This window comes from Penicillium crustosum, assembly GCF_028827405.1.
Source record: "Penicillium crustosum strain IBT 35664 chromosome Unknown utg000002l_segment0_segment0, whole genome shotgun sequence".
Taxonomy (NCBI): Eukaryota; Fungi; Ascomycota; class Eurotiomycetes; order Eurotiales; family Aspergillaceae; genus Penicillium; species Penicillium crustosum.
In genome coordinates this window covers 3,801,965-3,816,617 of record NW_026623123.1, presented here as the reverse complement: position 1 = coordinate 3,816,617, position 14,653 = coordinate 3,801,965, and the positions used below count along the sequence as shown (strand labels likewise).

The 14,653-nt window shown below is 49.7% G+C and overlaps 4 protein-coding genes across 4 annotated transcripts; 2 read left to right on the top strand and 2 right to left on the bottom strand.

The window, feature by feature from the left end:
- Nucleotides 1-373: 373 nt before the first annotated feature.
- N7487_004956 (uncharacterized protein) lies at nt 374-1,517 on the bottom strand (the record flags this gene model as incomplete). Its single annotated transcript, XM_056872703.1, has 2 exons — nt 1,194-1,517; nt 374-1,101 (listed from the first exon to the last, which is right to left on the bottom strand). Exons 1-2 carry the CDS (start codon nt 1,498-1,500, stop codon nt 374-376), a joined length of 1,035 nt encoding a protein of 344 aa, XP_056730423.1. The 5' UTR covers nt 1,501-1,517.
- A 267-nt stretch (nt 1,518-1,784) lies between these two features.
- N7487_004955 (ATP-binding protein) lies at nt 1,785-3,700 on the bottom strand (the record flags this gene model as incomplete). The annotated part of the gene is made up of 5 exons (XM_056872702.1): nt 1,785-2,225; nt 2,300-2,640; nt 2,699-2,940; nt 2,991-3,356; nt 3,414-3,700. 5 exons carry the CDS (start codon nt 3,698-3,700, stop codon nt 1,785-1,787), a joined length of 1,677 nt encoding a protein of 558 aa, XP_056730422.1.
- Nucleotides 3,701-5,492: 1,792 nt separating this feature from the next.
- N7487_004954 (translation initiation factor 3 subunit CLU1) lies at nt 5,493-9,679 on the top strand (the record flags this gene model as incomplete). Its single annotated transcript, XM_056872701.1, has 4 exons — nt 5,493-5,760; nt 5,866-5,937; nt 5,993-6,048; nt 6,116-9,679. Exons 1-4 carry the CDS (start codon nt 5,724-5,726, stop codon nt 9,677-9,679), a joined length of 3,729 nt encoding a protein of 1,242 aa, XP_056730421.1. The 5' UTR covers nt 5,493-5,723.
- Nucleotides 9,680-10,432: 753 nt separating this feature from the next.
- On the top strand, nt 10,433-13,192 carry N7487_004953 (uncharacterized protein; the record flags this gene model as incomplete). The annotated part of the gene is made up of 1 exon (XM_056872700.1): nt 10,433-13,192. The coding sequence occupies one exon, from the start codon at nt 10,433-10,435 to the stop codon at nt 13,190-13,192; it is 2,760 nt and encodes a 919-aa protein (XP_056730420.1).
- Nucleotides 13,193-14,653: the final 1,461 nt, after the last annotated feature.

Sequence of the window (14,653 nt, the reverse complement as noted above, 5' to 3'; positions counted from 1 at the left end):
ACAACGATTCCAGTCGATTTAGACTCACGATTAATGTCAATTCCAAAGGATTTGAGATATCAGATTAAACAAAGACAGAAGAGTGATCAATGAACATTCCAAGTAAGAAAGAGCAATACTTGACTGTTGGAAAAAAGTGTAAAAGAAAACAGAAATTTTAGATAACGAAAAGAGTCCCCACGGCCGATCAGCAGAAGGTATATATCGTACTTTCAAGAAAACTAGCCGAGACATTACAATCAAGCGCACCGTAAGAAATAGAATACTGGATATGAGGGTATCACTGTATCTACCTCTCACGCACCCGGGGCAGCTGAAACGAAGATAAACCTGGGAGCACACATCCCCCATGCTGTCGTTATCACGTATAATATCATACACCATCAACGGCTTCGATCCAGCCGAAGGTTGCTCCTGCGATCAGCGTCGCAAATGCCCAGACTGCCCCCCAAGTGGCGGCACCTTCAATAGACACATCACTGATTGTGCCAGCCACTTGAACAATTGTGTTGAGCAGGACTCCAAGCGCAAGAATAATGGACCGAGAAACCAAAACTCTTGTCTTGGTGGTCAATTTGCCCCAAGTATTGCGACAAATGGACGCAGCCAAATATTCACCCTCACAGCAGCTTGCAGACTCAGCGGGAGTGGTTGAATAGCCAGTGGAGCTGACAAATAAAAAGTCGCGCGCGGCCCAACCGGCAGGAATCAGTGTCAGGAAGAGGACAGGCAAGCCGGCGGGGCCAGCGTGCGCCGCGCTGATATCCGGGAGACCCTCGAAGTGAATGACCAGCTGTGTAGGAAGCCAAGTCGCATAGCTGGCGTACAGTACAACGCTGAAAATTGAGGTTGCCAGGAGCGTCGTGAAGATAGTGGTGATTTTATCCTGTAGAATGTTTCGATTGGCAACTGCATCAGCAGGCGTCTGCGAGAGGTTGTGGACGGACGACGGCCGGCGCAGGAGGGCGAAGGGAAGCGCCGTTGAGACGATCGTGACCCCATATGCTATCAGTGCAGAAGTCGGGCGAATACCGTAGAAGAACGACAAGAGAGAGTATGTTGGCAGGTGGGTCAGGAATAAGAACGATGCCACATCACGCCCTGGTCGCAACCAAAAGGTTAGTCTCTATACACAGCTGTAGGAACCTCGTGTCCGGACGCAAGGGACCATGTGTATGGTAATTGATACTTACCATCAAATCCTAGAACCCAGGCTAATCCGACCTCTGCAGCCCTCCAGGCTATCAAGCCCCCCACTTCCCACCATTCTTCGAGGTGTTTGCTGATAGGCCCGAGGTCACCCACTGTCAAGGTGGATGTGAGTGTGAACAGAACAGAGCTCACAACGAGACTGCTTAGGACAACAAGGATGAAACGGGCTGGAGATGGGATGCACGCCAACCGAGAGGTCTGTGCAGTGGCCGTCATGGCGAGCTCGCGCGCGGGTCGCGTGCTGTCGCTCCACGACACAGTTCGCTTCTTAGGAGTCCTAGTGGGCATTTTAAGGCTTCCAATTTTGAAGGTCGAAGTGACTGCAATGCAGAGTTTAAAGCAAAAATCACTGGCAATTGCTTTCCCTCAGTTGAAGCTTGGGAGAGAAAAAGAGAAGGCGGGAATGTTTGGTTAGCGGTGAGCATGCGATGATGTCACTATTGCTTTTTCCAAGGACTCGGCGACTTGATGTCTACGATCCACCTGTGTATGGAGTACCACATACATAATATTTGCAACTACAGTGGGACCTCGCATCCATGAATTTAGTTATGATATACTATACAAAATAATTAATCTTCATCTTCGCCTTCCCGTTCTGCCACAGCAAATTCAACTGTCCCACTCTCTCGTCCGCGGTTATCCCGTACAACAACACGATACTTGCCACTGTCCCAGAGATCCTTAATAGTCAATTCGCGAGTACGACCAAGACTCTCAATGTCTCCAATGCGCTGCAATGTGCCGTCCAAGTGCTTGTCGAAGTTCTCTATAGCACAGATTTCTTGGAAGGCACGCTGCATAGGTACTGAATCGGCACGCACCATAGCTCGCGAATCAATAGTGAAGATATTTTCATGATCATAAGATTGGATAAAGTCAGCACGGGTCATGATCTCGCGCGCTTCGTGGAGCGGAATCTGTGGCAGGATGTGGCCTTGCTCTTCGTGGTAGTTTGACTCCATTTCTTTCTCTTTGTCTACCAGCGCTTTCGCCAGAACCATAGCGGCAGACTATGTTGTGGTATGAATTAGCTTGCGTTGCATCAAAGGAACACGAACCAGGAGATCATATAGTGTGTACTTACGGCATACTTCTGCTGGTCCATCACATCGTCATCCATCTCCATTCCGAGAATCCAGCACTTGTTTAGGAACCAGGTTTTCTCTGCTTGACAGATCTCATCGCAGGTCTTTGTGATATCCTGAGACTTGGCCACGCGGTTCAAGAAGGATAGTCGTCCACCAACTTTGTCATAGACTTGCTCGAGGACCGCAGATGGAAGTGTCTCGTTGTGGAACTGCTGGCGATATTTCTTCAAAGCACTCATCGCCTTATCCTTGGGCAGATCTGTCACAGGAATGACCTCCATGCGGGTTGCATAACGCTTCAAGCGCTCGTATACCCAATAGTCATCGCTGTTAAGGACTTGAAAGCAACAAAGTCAGCCTATGAAAAGAAGGAAAAATGCCTGACCTAGTCTTACTTGTTGTAACGAGACCACTAGCAGCCCATTGCTCGGCACGCTGCTGGATCATCTCAAGCAAATCCTGTCCGTCGTGATCGTCTCGAACTAAATGGGTACTGTTGATGATCAGAATAAGAGGAGTCGATCCATTCTTCCTTCTGGTGAGAGCCACTTTCTCTAGCTTGTTGAAGGCACGCTCGATGTCCAAGAGGGCTGTGGTGTCTCTTGGTCCACGGATGCTGAAAAGGCTGCCGACATAGCTGGGTATTGTTAGCGGTATGCTCTTATCGTGGTGACAATATAAGCTTACTCCTCGTGGAACTCGTAGTCCAAAGCTTTACCCAGTCGAATTCGGAAGATTTCGAGATCAGCATGCGCTTCGAACAAGGCACAGCTGTTTCCATTAATCTTGCGCATGGCTTCCAAAAGCATCGAAGTCTTGCCCGTTCCCTTCTCGCCAATCATTAGATAGTAGTGGCCACTTTGCTTCCCGGCTACAATATCATCGATTTTGGGTTGCTCGTTACGAACAACCCAATGTTCTTCATGACGGTACTTGTGCTTTCCGGAAACAACACCCGCGACCTCGAGGGCAGGATCACCTGGGTTGAATGCATTGTCCATCTTGTCCAAGATCAAATACTTGTAGTACTGGTGATACCAGTATCCCGCCGCGCTTGGGAGCAAATTAGCCTCAGTAACGCATGATTTGAATGATATAGATAAATCTTACCCTAGAATACCAATTGATGCCGCCGTGGTCGCCGCAGATTCAAGCATCTTGAGAATCGTAGATTTGAAGTTGGGTTCTGAATCGCCGTTACGGCCTTGACCCTTGCCCTTTCCGTCGTCCGAATCATTCTGATCGGTGGGGTCCGGAGTCATTTGACCAGTGTTCTGGGGGTTTGAGTTGAACCGCTTGGGTGTAAGCATCACAACGCGGCTGTTAATCCTGAGAGGCCTTGGTAGGCCCTGTCGGGTATAGTACCTCGCCGGCTGTGCGAGTCGGCTCCATAGCATCGTGATTTGAATTCTTGGCGTTTGTATGCCGGGATGCCAAATCCTTCAGTAAAAGGTGGGTAGTGAAGAGTGAGAATGGATATCTTCGTCGAAGATAATCAGAACCCCAAACAATCTGTATGGGGCCCGTATCAATATAAAACACAGAGGTTTAAGGAGTGTACTGCTAGAATTCTAGACTTGGAGATAGTTCACGCAAAGCCACACCTCCAGGGAATGACGCGTCACTGGTGAAAGAGAGACTCTAGGAAATTGGTCAGATGAAAGAGACTGGATATCAAAAGGGAAATAAAGAAACAAAAGAAACAAAATAAGTTAATGAAAGACTAAAAAAACAAGGGAGTCCAAAAAAAAAAGAAGATTGTGGCTAAGTTGTGGTGGTGGCCTCAGCCTCGATGAACCAGGGATGCAGAAGGCTTGGCGATCGTATTAGGAACATACATGGATCTTCCATCCTATTATTTACGGGGAGCGAATTATTATCGGCAGTTCAACTCTCCACTTTGTACTTTATTAAATATACAGGTGGTTTTTTTCTATTGGTTTTCTCAAGGTCCGTGTGGAAGACGGTGGATCCATGAAAAAAAAAAATGGGTTACAACATATGAGAGGTAAACAAACAAGCCATCTACAACATATACCGTAGCATTTTCATTGTATAGCAAAACCAAGCAGACTATAACTGGTATATAAGAATATTAGGGATATCCTTTAAAAAGGGGCACATTCAATTCCTATTTTTAACTACCAGTAGAGCTGGATAATTACGTACATATGTGCCTAATAATGTAGTTTACTGCCAGGCAAAGATACCCAAGAAACCACGTCTCTCGAGGTCACTGCCCTCAATTCGGTATGGCTATCTAAAGATCAATTTCCTTTTTTTTCTTAATGCTCATGTATTCAAACTTGGCATTGCTATGGTGGCAGGCTATTGGTCCTTAGCTCCAGCAAAGCTGGTGAGGACAAAGCGAATATAAATATTGTAAGGGTTTCGAGCAATTGGAATCCATGAAAAAGCTCTTTGGGGGTAAGTATGATATAGAGTAACTAAACATCTTAGCATGTCATAGATTTTAGCTTTTTTTTTCTGGCGACTTGCCACCCACCCCTGGTCTATATTTTGGCATATATATATCCGAACCGGCAAGGTCCCCAAGCGACATCGTTTAGAGAGAAAGTTCCTCAAGGACATGAAGAAATAGATGCCAGCATCCATATAAAATTAATTTTGCATTGTCTACACCTCTACATTGGAGATGTACTCTTTTTTTCAGCCAACTGCATACATAGTATAAATAGCGTCAGCTCCATTAGCTTCCATGTAGGAATCCAGCCGTCTTTACGATATACATTTTTATCTTCCTCTGCCCATTGATATGGACCAATTAAAGACAAATCTTGTCAGCAAAAATAGTTTATCACCAAAGAAATAAAATGCCACGGTGTACACAATCGCTAATGCACGTTGACGCACATTCGAAAAAAATATTGATACCTGAGGCATCCGGCACCATATTTGTAGATCTATGAAATTGATATCAACAATCAATGAAATTAGATATAGATAGCACTACATAAGAAATATAGTATTTCCAATCTATATACCACCACTCCGAACTAATTACACCATCTTTCTCCAAAAATCACAGTCAAATTGTAGACATTGTGGAGAATAATGTCCCTCTCCGCGCCCTTCCCCGATCCCACCGCCCGAGCACTTCCGAGGGTATGCCGCATCCGAGAAATTTTCTCTCCGGTTTCCCAGTTTCACTCCTATCCATTCATCCTTGCCTTATTTTCAACTTCCTGGGGTACGGGGTTTTTGTTTCTTGCTCAATTGCCCTTGTTCTCTCTGTATACTATACTAAAATTTCTACCTGACGAATCCCCGCAGGTCTTCAATCTTTTCTTTTCCCGTCCCATTTTCCCGAACTTTTGTCTCTTGCCCGCGTGACGGTCGTGAGATAAGGGTTTACTGTTATTACTTCGTCGAAGCTCTCTTCATAACCGACTCGACATAATGGCACAGACCAATGGGGAGTTGGAGCACTCGAAAGGTGTGTGTTGGCCCTGGAACCTCCATTTTGGGCAAGGTTCATTGGAATACACCATGGGTTCTGGGTAAAACAAGATGCAAGGCACACGAGCTAACGGAGGAACAGAGGCTCCCCAAGCTTCCCAAGAGATTGTCAATGGCAATGCCCCTGAGGGCACAGAGGAGGACAACGCTGGTGGTATGTTGGATAATTGGACGCAGAACTGTATCGCGGTGTTCTAATTTGATTATAGGTCTTTTCCAGATCTCCGTGAAGCTCCCCCATGCGCCGCATAAGATTCAAGTGATGGTGGGTTTGATGTTTCGAAAGGCCACGAAAAGGGAAAAAGATTTATCTGACCTGTTTGTTTTTCTAGGTCTCCAGCCAAGAACAGGTTCAGGATGTCCGCCAATCTATTGTCGAACTACCGGGAACTTTCCAATACACTTGCTTCCACCTCGAGTTCAACGGCAAGCGCATCAACGACTTCGTCGAGCTGTCTGAGGTCCCGGACCTCGAGGCCGATTCCGAGATCGTCCTGGTCGAGGATCCCTACACCGAGAAGGAGGCCCGCATGCATGTTGTGCGCATCAGGGAGCTAATTGGTGCTTCTGGTGACCGTGTTGACAACCTCCATGGTATCTCCGCCGGCCTGTCCCTGCACGATACTATTACGGCAGACGCTCTCAAGGCCAACGAGTCGGAGAAGGAACACTCCCTCTCTAAATATGACCTGACTGGAGTTTCACCGCTGCAGACTATCCTGCCCACTGCACAGGCTCCTCTGCCCAAGACAGTGAAGACCATCTCATTGTCTGCATGGAACCCTGTTCCGTACAACCTCCGCCAGAAGGGCCACTTGCTTTACCTTGTGGTTGCTACTAACGAAGGTGAACAATTCCAGATCACTGCCCATGTGTCTGGGTTCTTCGTGAACAAGTGCTCGAGCATTAGATTCGACCCATTCCCGAAGCCAACACACCCCAAGAAGGGCAGCGCCCACTCCCTCCTCACTCTCATCTCCCAACTCTCGCCCTCGTTCAACGAATCCTTCGAGGCTCTGCAGGAGTACAACAATGAGAAGGATCTTTTGACCACTTTCCCCTTCCAGAACGCTATCCCCAACAGCCCATGGCTCATTGCCCCCAGCACTTCGAGCTTGAATGCCCACCAGCCCGATATCACCCGTTCGCAGGAGAACTATCTGATCTCTGGTGTTGATAACGCTGAGACTCTGCGTGACTGGAACGAGGAGTTCCAGACCACCCGCGAGCTGCCCCGCGAGACCGTTCAGGATCGCGTGTTCCGGGAACGCTTGACCTCCAAGCTGTTTGCCGATTACAATGAGGCCGCCGCTCGCGGTGCAGTCCTGGTTGCCCGGGGTGAGGTTGCTCCTCTGAACCCCACTGAGGCGCGGGACGCCCAGATCTTTGTCTATAACAACATCTTCTACTCTTTCGGTGCCGATGGCGTTGGGACTTTCACCTCCGAGGGTGGCGACGAAGCCGCACGTGTGGCCGTGGGCAAGGACGTCCTTGGTATTAAGGCTGTTAACCAGCTTGATATCGAGGGTCTGTTCACCCCTGGAACTGTGGTGGTTGACTACCTGGGTAAGCGTATTGTTGGCCAGAGTATTGTTCCTGGTATCTTCAAGCAGCGCGAGCCCGGTGAGCACCAGATTGACTACGGTGGTGTTGAGGGCAAGGAGGTTGTGGCTACCCACGCCGACTTTGTTCCAGTCTTCGAGAAGCTCTCGAAGGCGCTGCGTGTTAAGCAGCACCCTGTCTGGGACAAGGAGAACAAGCGCCACGACTTGGAAGGTAGCGTCGAGACCAAGGGACTTTTGGGTACTGACGGCCGCAAGTACGTCCTGGATCTCTACCGTGTGGCTCCTCTGGATGCCCAGTGGCAGGAAGAGGATGGCAGCGATGTTTACCCCCACCGCATGTCTGTTCTCCGACTTGAGTTGGTCGAGTCCTACTGGCGCCACAAGATGAGCCAGTACGTGAAGGCTGAGGTTGAGCGCCGTAAGGCTGCTAGCGCCGAGGCTTCTAAGGAGGGCAAGACCGAGGAGGAGAGCGCGGACCAGGAGCGTGTGGACATCTCTGGATTCAACCTTGCTCTCAACCCCGATGTTTTCAGCGGCCAGGTGCCCCAGACCGAGGAGGAGAAGGAGCAATGGGCAAAGGATGAGCAGGAAGTCCGGGATGCTTGTGATCACCTGCGTTCCAAGGTCATCCCCGACCTGCTCAAGGACCTGCACGACGGCGACGTTGGCTTCCCCATGGACGGTCAATCCCTGACCCAGCTGTTGCACAAGCGTGGTATTAACCTCCGTTACCTCGGAAAGTTGGCCCAACAGTCCACCGAGAAGGGACCTCGCCTGCAGGCCTTGTCCATCCTCCTGGTTCAGGAAATGATTACTCGTGCCTTCAAGCACGTTGCCAACCGCTACTTGAACAACGTTCCTGCCCCCTTCGTCGCCCCTTGCCTTTCTCACTTGCTGAACTGTCTCCTCGGCTCGGATGTTAATGCTACTCCCAAGGCTGAGATTGACGAATCTCTGCGTGCGATCTTCCCCGAGGGCGACTTCTCCTTCGAGAGTGTTACCCCCGAGTCCCTCAAGGCTGAGATTGAGAAGCAGGTCACTATCCGCTTCCGCTTCTCCCTTGAGAAGGACTGGACCAACTCTCTGAGACACTTGCAGCTTCTGCGCGACATCTCCATCAAGTTGGGTCTCCAGCTCGGTTCCCGTGACTTCGCCTTCACCAAGGCTCAGGTCAAGGAGCAGGTTGTTGTTCCTGTCACCAACGGCCCTACTCACGAGGAGCCCAAGAAGAAGGGCAAGAAGAAGGGCGGCGATAACAAGTCCCCTACTCGCGCTGCCCCTGCGCCCGCTAAGCCCGCTGTCACTTTCACTGCTGATGACATCCTGAATGTTGTTCCTTTGGTTCGTGATGCCTCTCCCCGCAGCGCATTGGCAGAGGAGGCCCTGGAGGCCGGTCGTATCTCTCTCATGCAGAACCAGAAGCAGTTGGGCCAGGAGCTCATCCTTGAGTCTCTGTCTCTGCACGAGCAGATCTACGGTATTCTGCACCCCGAGGTCGCCAAGCTCTACCACCAGCTTTCCATGCTGTACTATCAGACTGATGAGAAGGAGGCTGCCGTGGAATTGGCCCGCAAGGCTGTCATCGTCACCGAGCGCACTATGGGTGTCGATTCGGCCGACACTATTCTGAGCTACCTCAACCTGAGTCTGTTCGAGCATGCCTCTGGCAACACCAAGACCGCCTTGGTTTACATCAAGCACGCCATGGATGTCTGGAAGATCATCTACGGTCCTAACCACCCCGACTCCATCACCACGATGAACAACGCCGCCGTGATGCTGCAACACCTCAAGCAGTACAACGACTCCCGCAAGTGGTTCGAGGCATCTCTCTCCATCTGTGAGGACCTGTTTGGCAAGGATTCCATCAACACTGCTACCATTCTCTTCCAGCTCGCCCAGGCTCTCGCTTTGGACCAGGACTCCAAGGCTGCCGTCGGCAAGATGCGCGAGGCATACAACATCTTCCTCGCTCAGCTTGGACCCGAAGACCGCAACACCAAGGAGGCCGAGAACTGGCTCGAGCAGCTCACCCAGAACGCTGTCTCTATCGCCAAGCACGCCAAGGACATCCAGGCTCGTCGTCTGCGCCGCAACCCTCTGAACCCTCGCGTGTCTTCCATGGGCACCCGTGTTCAGCCCCAGGTTGGCCAGTCTGCGCCCGAGATCACTGCCCCTGCCGATCCCTCAGGCCTCGACTCTCGCAGCATCGATGAGCTTCTGAAGTTCATCGAAGGTAGCGACACCAGCTCATCGCGCTCTAAGCAGAAGAAGCGTGCCGCCACCAGCAACCCCAAGCTTCGTGGGTCCAAGCAGTCCAACAAGGCATAAATATTTTTTAGCCGGCCAATTTAGACTGCATTAATTGGTTCCCGTTCTTATTTTCTTGGTTATTACATGTGTTAATATCTATATCCATTGTCATTTTGGGGATCGGTGGGCAGGCTTAATGAGCGAAAAGAACTGTTGTATTTTAGATCTCTCTCCTCTCTCCTATTTTTTTCTTAAAACATTTTTGGTTTCATCTGCTAGGTTGGGTTGTCTCTCGGGTCATGCATGGAAAGGACTCGGTTGTCTTATATGGGCTCATATTTGGTGCATTATGCGAATCTGCTGATTGGGTCATTTTCTATTTCTGAGTAGATTCCGTTACTTTTATATGCAAAAAGTTGAAGTTGAACAGACGGATACCTTTAATGAATTGACTGTACGGAGTACGGAGTATACATCAATGTACCGGAGAGACTAGGATCACCATAATAGGCAATATGTGTTGGCCCGCTTTACCGCATTAGTCAATGTTTGTTTTCTTTGTTTGCTGGACATCCAATGCTGTCATTCGTTTTCCACTTAACGCGCGCTTTAATTCCTCGGCATATCTTATTTACATTGGAATATTGCTACATTATTGGCAATATTTGGTTGAGTGCCATCATTGTTCCTATCATGCATCGTTGAAGGGTTTGTTAGTACGGCGAGGTTGGTACAGTGCGACCCCAATGAACAAGAAAAGATCTTGTAACAGTGCTGATTCTTCTGACAGTTGTATGCTATTAGCAGATATTATTAGTCCTTTCGTTCCAAATGGAGGACGGCCAAGCCACCGCAAAATGGGCGAATCGTGTCCTGCGCCCCTTGACCTCCATCTGCCGTCGAATCGCAAAGCACAAAGAAACGCTGTCGATCATCGCGACCGAGTCGAAACTACAAGAAACTGCAGAGGGCAGTGATGTGCCTACTTTGGAAACCGACCACAAACTAGAAAGCCGGCAAATCTGCTCAGGTTCAGATGCGGATCCAGATGAAAACGACCCGGCTTGGATTCCAGGGAAAAAGCCCCAGCGACGTCGACCCAGACACAAGTATTCTTCCAAAGCAGAGGAGACTGGAGGCAAAAAGCGCAGCAGGTTATCAATGCAGAGCCCGGAAGCCCCACGCACCCTGCCTGGTGCGATTGAGGTCGCGACACCACTCATCACTGGAAGGAGATGGGAGATGCCCCCGAGTGCACAGTCAGAACGACCGGGAGGCCAAGCCAACTCCAATGTCCAACAATCACAGCCGCAAGTCTTCCGTGATCGATATTCGCTCCACAAGAGCCCTTGGCAAGAACTTCTCGACCAGTCTGGTGATCCGGGCTTCGCCGACATAGCACACAACCTGGATCGAGTCTTCCAAAATTTCCTCTGTAACACTGTGGTATCCAAGCAGGAAGAGAAGCCCGTGCCTGAAAATAGTAGGCGCGGTGCGCGATCCTTGCTGCTTATGGTGGCCCGAAGTCTACCTGAATTTATTGCGAGCGAGCAGGAAGCACAGGACGAGTTGGACGGGGACGGGGATGAAGATATGTGCGATGCATATTTTACAGAATTGGAAGCATTTTATGCGCCTTCTGGGACAGGTTGGAAGCCACTCCGCGAGGCTGTCCGCGCACAGGGTATCTACTTGGTTTCTACCCTGATACAGAATCATTGGATAACAGATTCGATTGCCTGCGCGCTGATTGAGAAATGTCATTCCTTTGCACCCGAAGAAAGTAACTCATTGCTCTCTACATTGCTTTCTACACGCAAAAATTACCCTTACCCCCAGGCTTTAAGGCCGGCGGTTGACAATGACCCTTCGGATCCGATCCGATTGTTACGCAAATATGCTCATCATGGCATTGCCAGTCGCTCTTATATCTTCGACGAACTTGCAAAGCTTCTCTTACGAGGAGTGCTATCTCCAGAATGGATGGGAACCAAGTTATGGACTAGCTGGATGACGCGAGCAACGATATCCCTTTCGAAAGAGGATGAAGACTGTCCCGCAGCTACACGGTTGATTGAAGCTGTGATTCTCTCAGCTAGTAATGTACGCCCCATCACTGCTGCTCAGAGTTCTGCCCCAAAATTTCCCGTGAACCCTGTGAAGGGAAAGACTGCTCGAACTCGTGCGACCAGGGCCGCTTCCACCACAGCGTGGGAAATCTCAAATGTTGCGCGGCCTTGTCCGTTACAGGTGGAGGATGCATTGAGCAATCACGTCATAAGCCTCATGGCAGCGCTCTGTGGCATGCATATTTCACGGTCTCGTGCCTCCAATGACACTGATTGTGCAGATGGAACGAAGGCTAGCTATATTACAAGCTATCTCCATATTGCTCTGCAGCGAGAACTAGATTCAAATTCCGGCCCGCAGCGGGCTAACCACACCCCTCATCAATTGTTACGCCGTGGCTGCATCTTGTTGGCCACCAGCCTTGTAAAGTGCAACGACAAACTTTTATTGCATAATGACCACTACGTGATGGCGTCAACGGCCAGTGTTGACAAATGTGCGGAAATTATAGTATCTCACTCAGACATGATTAGAGAGTTAGCGCTGTTTGTGCACCAAGCGTTCCGCGGCCTCAAGAAAAGTGCAGAAGATGAAACCGAACATATTAGCGGCGAAATACGTGACATGGTGTCGCAGCTTGTCCAATTAGCCGATACACCAGCCTTATCTGCCTTCCTTGGGCGAGTGGCTGCCGAAGCCGCCATGGAGTTTGCAGAAGCTACAGGAGATCCTGATGACCACATGTGGGCCGTCGACGTTCAAGAGGCGGCTGTAACAAGACAGCGTCAGGAAGAGACTGCCCAAAGGTCTCTAGAAGAAACCGAGGAGTCTAGTCAGAGTACGGGTCTGTTTCGGTGGGAAGATAGCATAGGCGAGTGGGTGGCATCTACGCCGGCGACCAAAGGAAAGCCCATCCTAGTGCAAAAGGCCCAAAGACCCATGCGCATGCTATCAAGCCCAGCCCCCTGCAACGCTTCTACAGACACAGACAGCAGCTCACCTGGGCCTGATCACTTCCGAGACACTGTCTCAAGTTTGACTTCATCACCTCCGCTGATGGCGACCAAGCGAACTTTCGAGGACGCCGAGGTTTCATCCATACGGCCTAGAAAACGCCAACGACCCGCCCCCGTGGTTGTAATTGACAGGGGTGGGAAAAATCCCGAAACACGCTCTCCTACCCCGACTAAATACAATTCGACTGTGGGGCCAGACACTCGCCGAGGCATCCTGCGAGAGCGCAGCACCAATCTGACTAGACAGATGACCTCCGCAACACAACGGGCAAGGAAGGTTGAAGTTGTGATCGTCAATCACAAAGAAAGTAGCCCATGCCAGCCTATCGTTCGGCCAGCTTTGGAGCGTGCTGCAAAGCAGGTCCATCGCACAGTAGAGAGGCGAAGGTCTACGCGCCCTTCGGTTTCAACCATGCGTCATAATATTGAGCCGCCAATACCTCGACAAACAGCTATTCCATGTTATCAGGATGATGATAGTGATGATGAGCTCAGCTTTTTCTGAACAGGGCCCGGACTTTCTTGGCTGGTCCTACTTGAGACCGGTGACAGTTTGCCTGCGCGGGTACGGAGTAGAGTGTCGGATATCCCCCAGAGTCTCCTGGTTCATCTATGGTTCTGGGATGCCTATCACATTTCACATTGCAAAGGAATGCGTTGGCTTCACCGACTGTTTACAAGATCTTGATTTCATTTGGAGGGAACGGTGGATATGAATGTGCGATCCGCTTTTTTTTTTGGGAAATCGGTGTTTAGGATTTTTGATTTGATACCCATGGCCTTGGATTGGTGTTTTTTTTTTTTTGCTGTTGAAACGTTTGTTCAGGATCTCTATAATTGTTTTTAGTTTTCTCGACTTTGGACTAGCCTTTGGACCTCGCGATGCCAAAGGCAAAATTTGGAGATTCACCTGAGACAAGTTATAAGCACACTTTACCTGGCACGTAAGATAAAACAAATTGTACACCGACGAAACTCCGGCGCCAACACGGAATGGCCTTGGATGATATTGACGTGCAGCACGCAAGTAGGATATAAGATATCGGATTACACGGAGCACTCCGTGCATATATTCCCGTTTCAGTTTGCCAAACTACTACGGATCATAGGACCAATGGCAAGAATAGTTATTCCAAGTTCATTAGAGGGCGTTTAGCCAAGGTATAGTTTCTCGGGGGAATTCTCCGTGAGAGGAGATTAAAGTCTGATATAAATGAAATGCCAAGAAACCATCCCCCCCTGAAAACGGAGAGATAACTTTTTACAGTGATGACTAGAGCAATAGCCCTAGGTATCTCCGGACTGTTTCACGGCCCCTAATGTGGGTTACTCCGTTCTGTCTTTGTGTTATGGGTTGAACTGGGCGCCAAAGGAGACCAGTCGAATATGAAAACGTGACCCCCACAAACCCTCCTTTTCCCCACTTCCGACTTCCGACTGGCCTATCGATGGAGGAAAAGCCCCTTTCTCAAACAAGCCAGTCGAAGGCCAAGCATTGACGCGGATCTATGCCGGACCTGTGTGGTTGTTGATCCTTGCCAAACTCTGCTTGTCCACTGGCTGTTTCACCGTTGTTCAGTGTTGGCCAGTCACAACCCCTGATCGGTATTCTCGCCACGTTATGACAACTCGGGCTTGACCTGTCGCATGTTCTAGGTCCATATTCTGCTAAACTCTGCAGAGGCTATCTGTAAATATGAGCCCCCGATTCGCTGCAATCGATCTGCAGGATCGTCTGCCTTTATACTCCATACGCACATGAGAAATCCCCTTGAACCGATCTGTGGCCCCAGCGCCAAATTCCCCCCCTCTTTCGAGAAAATTGAAGAAAAAGACCCGGAAATCAAAATGGAAAGCAAATTTCATATGATATGGGCCGTGCTAGAGGTGGAGAGTCTTGGTTGAATTCTACATATTGGTTCGGTTGGCCCTCTGTCTTAGTCTTTTCTTCACTGGACTGAACACA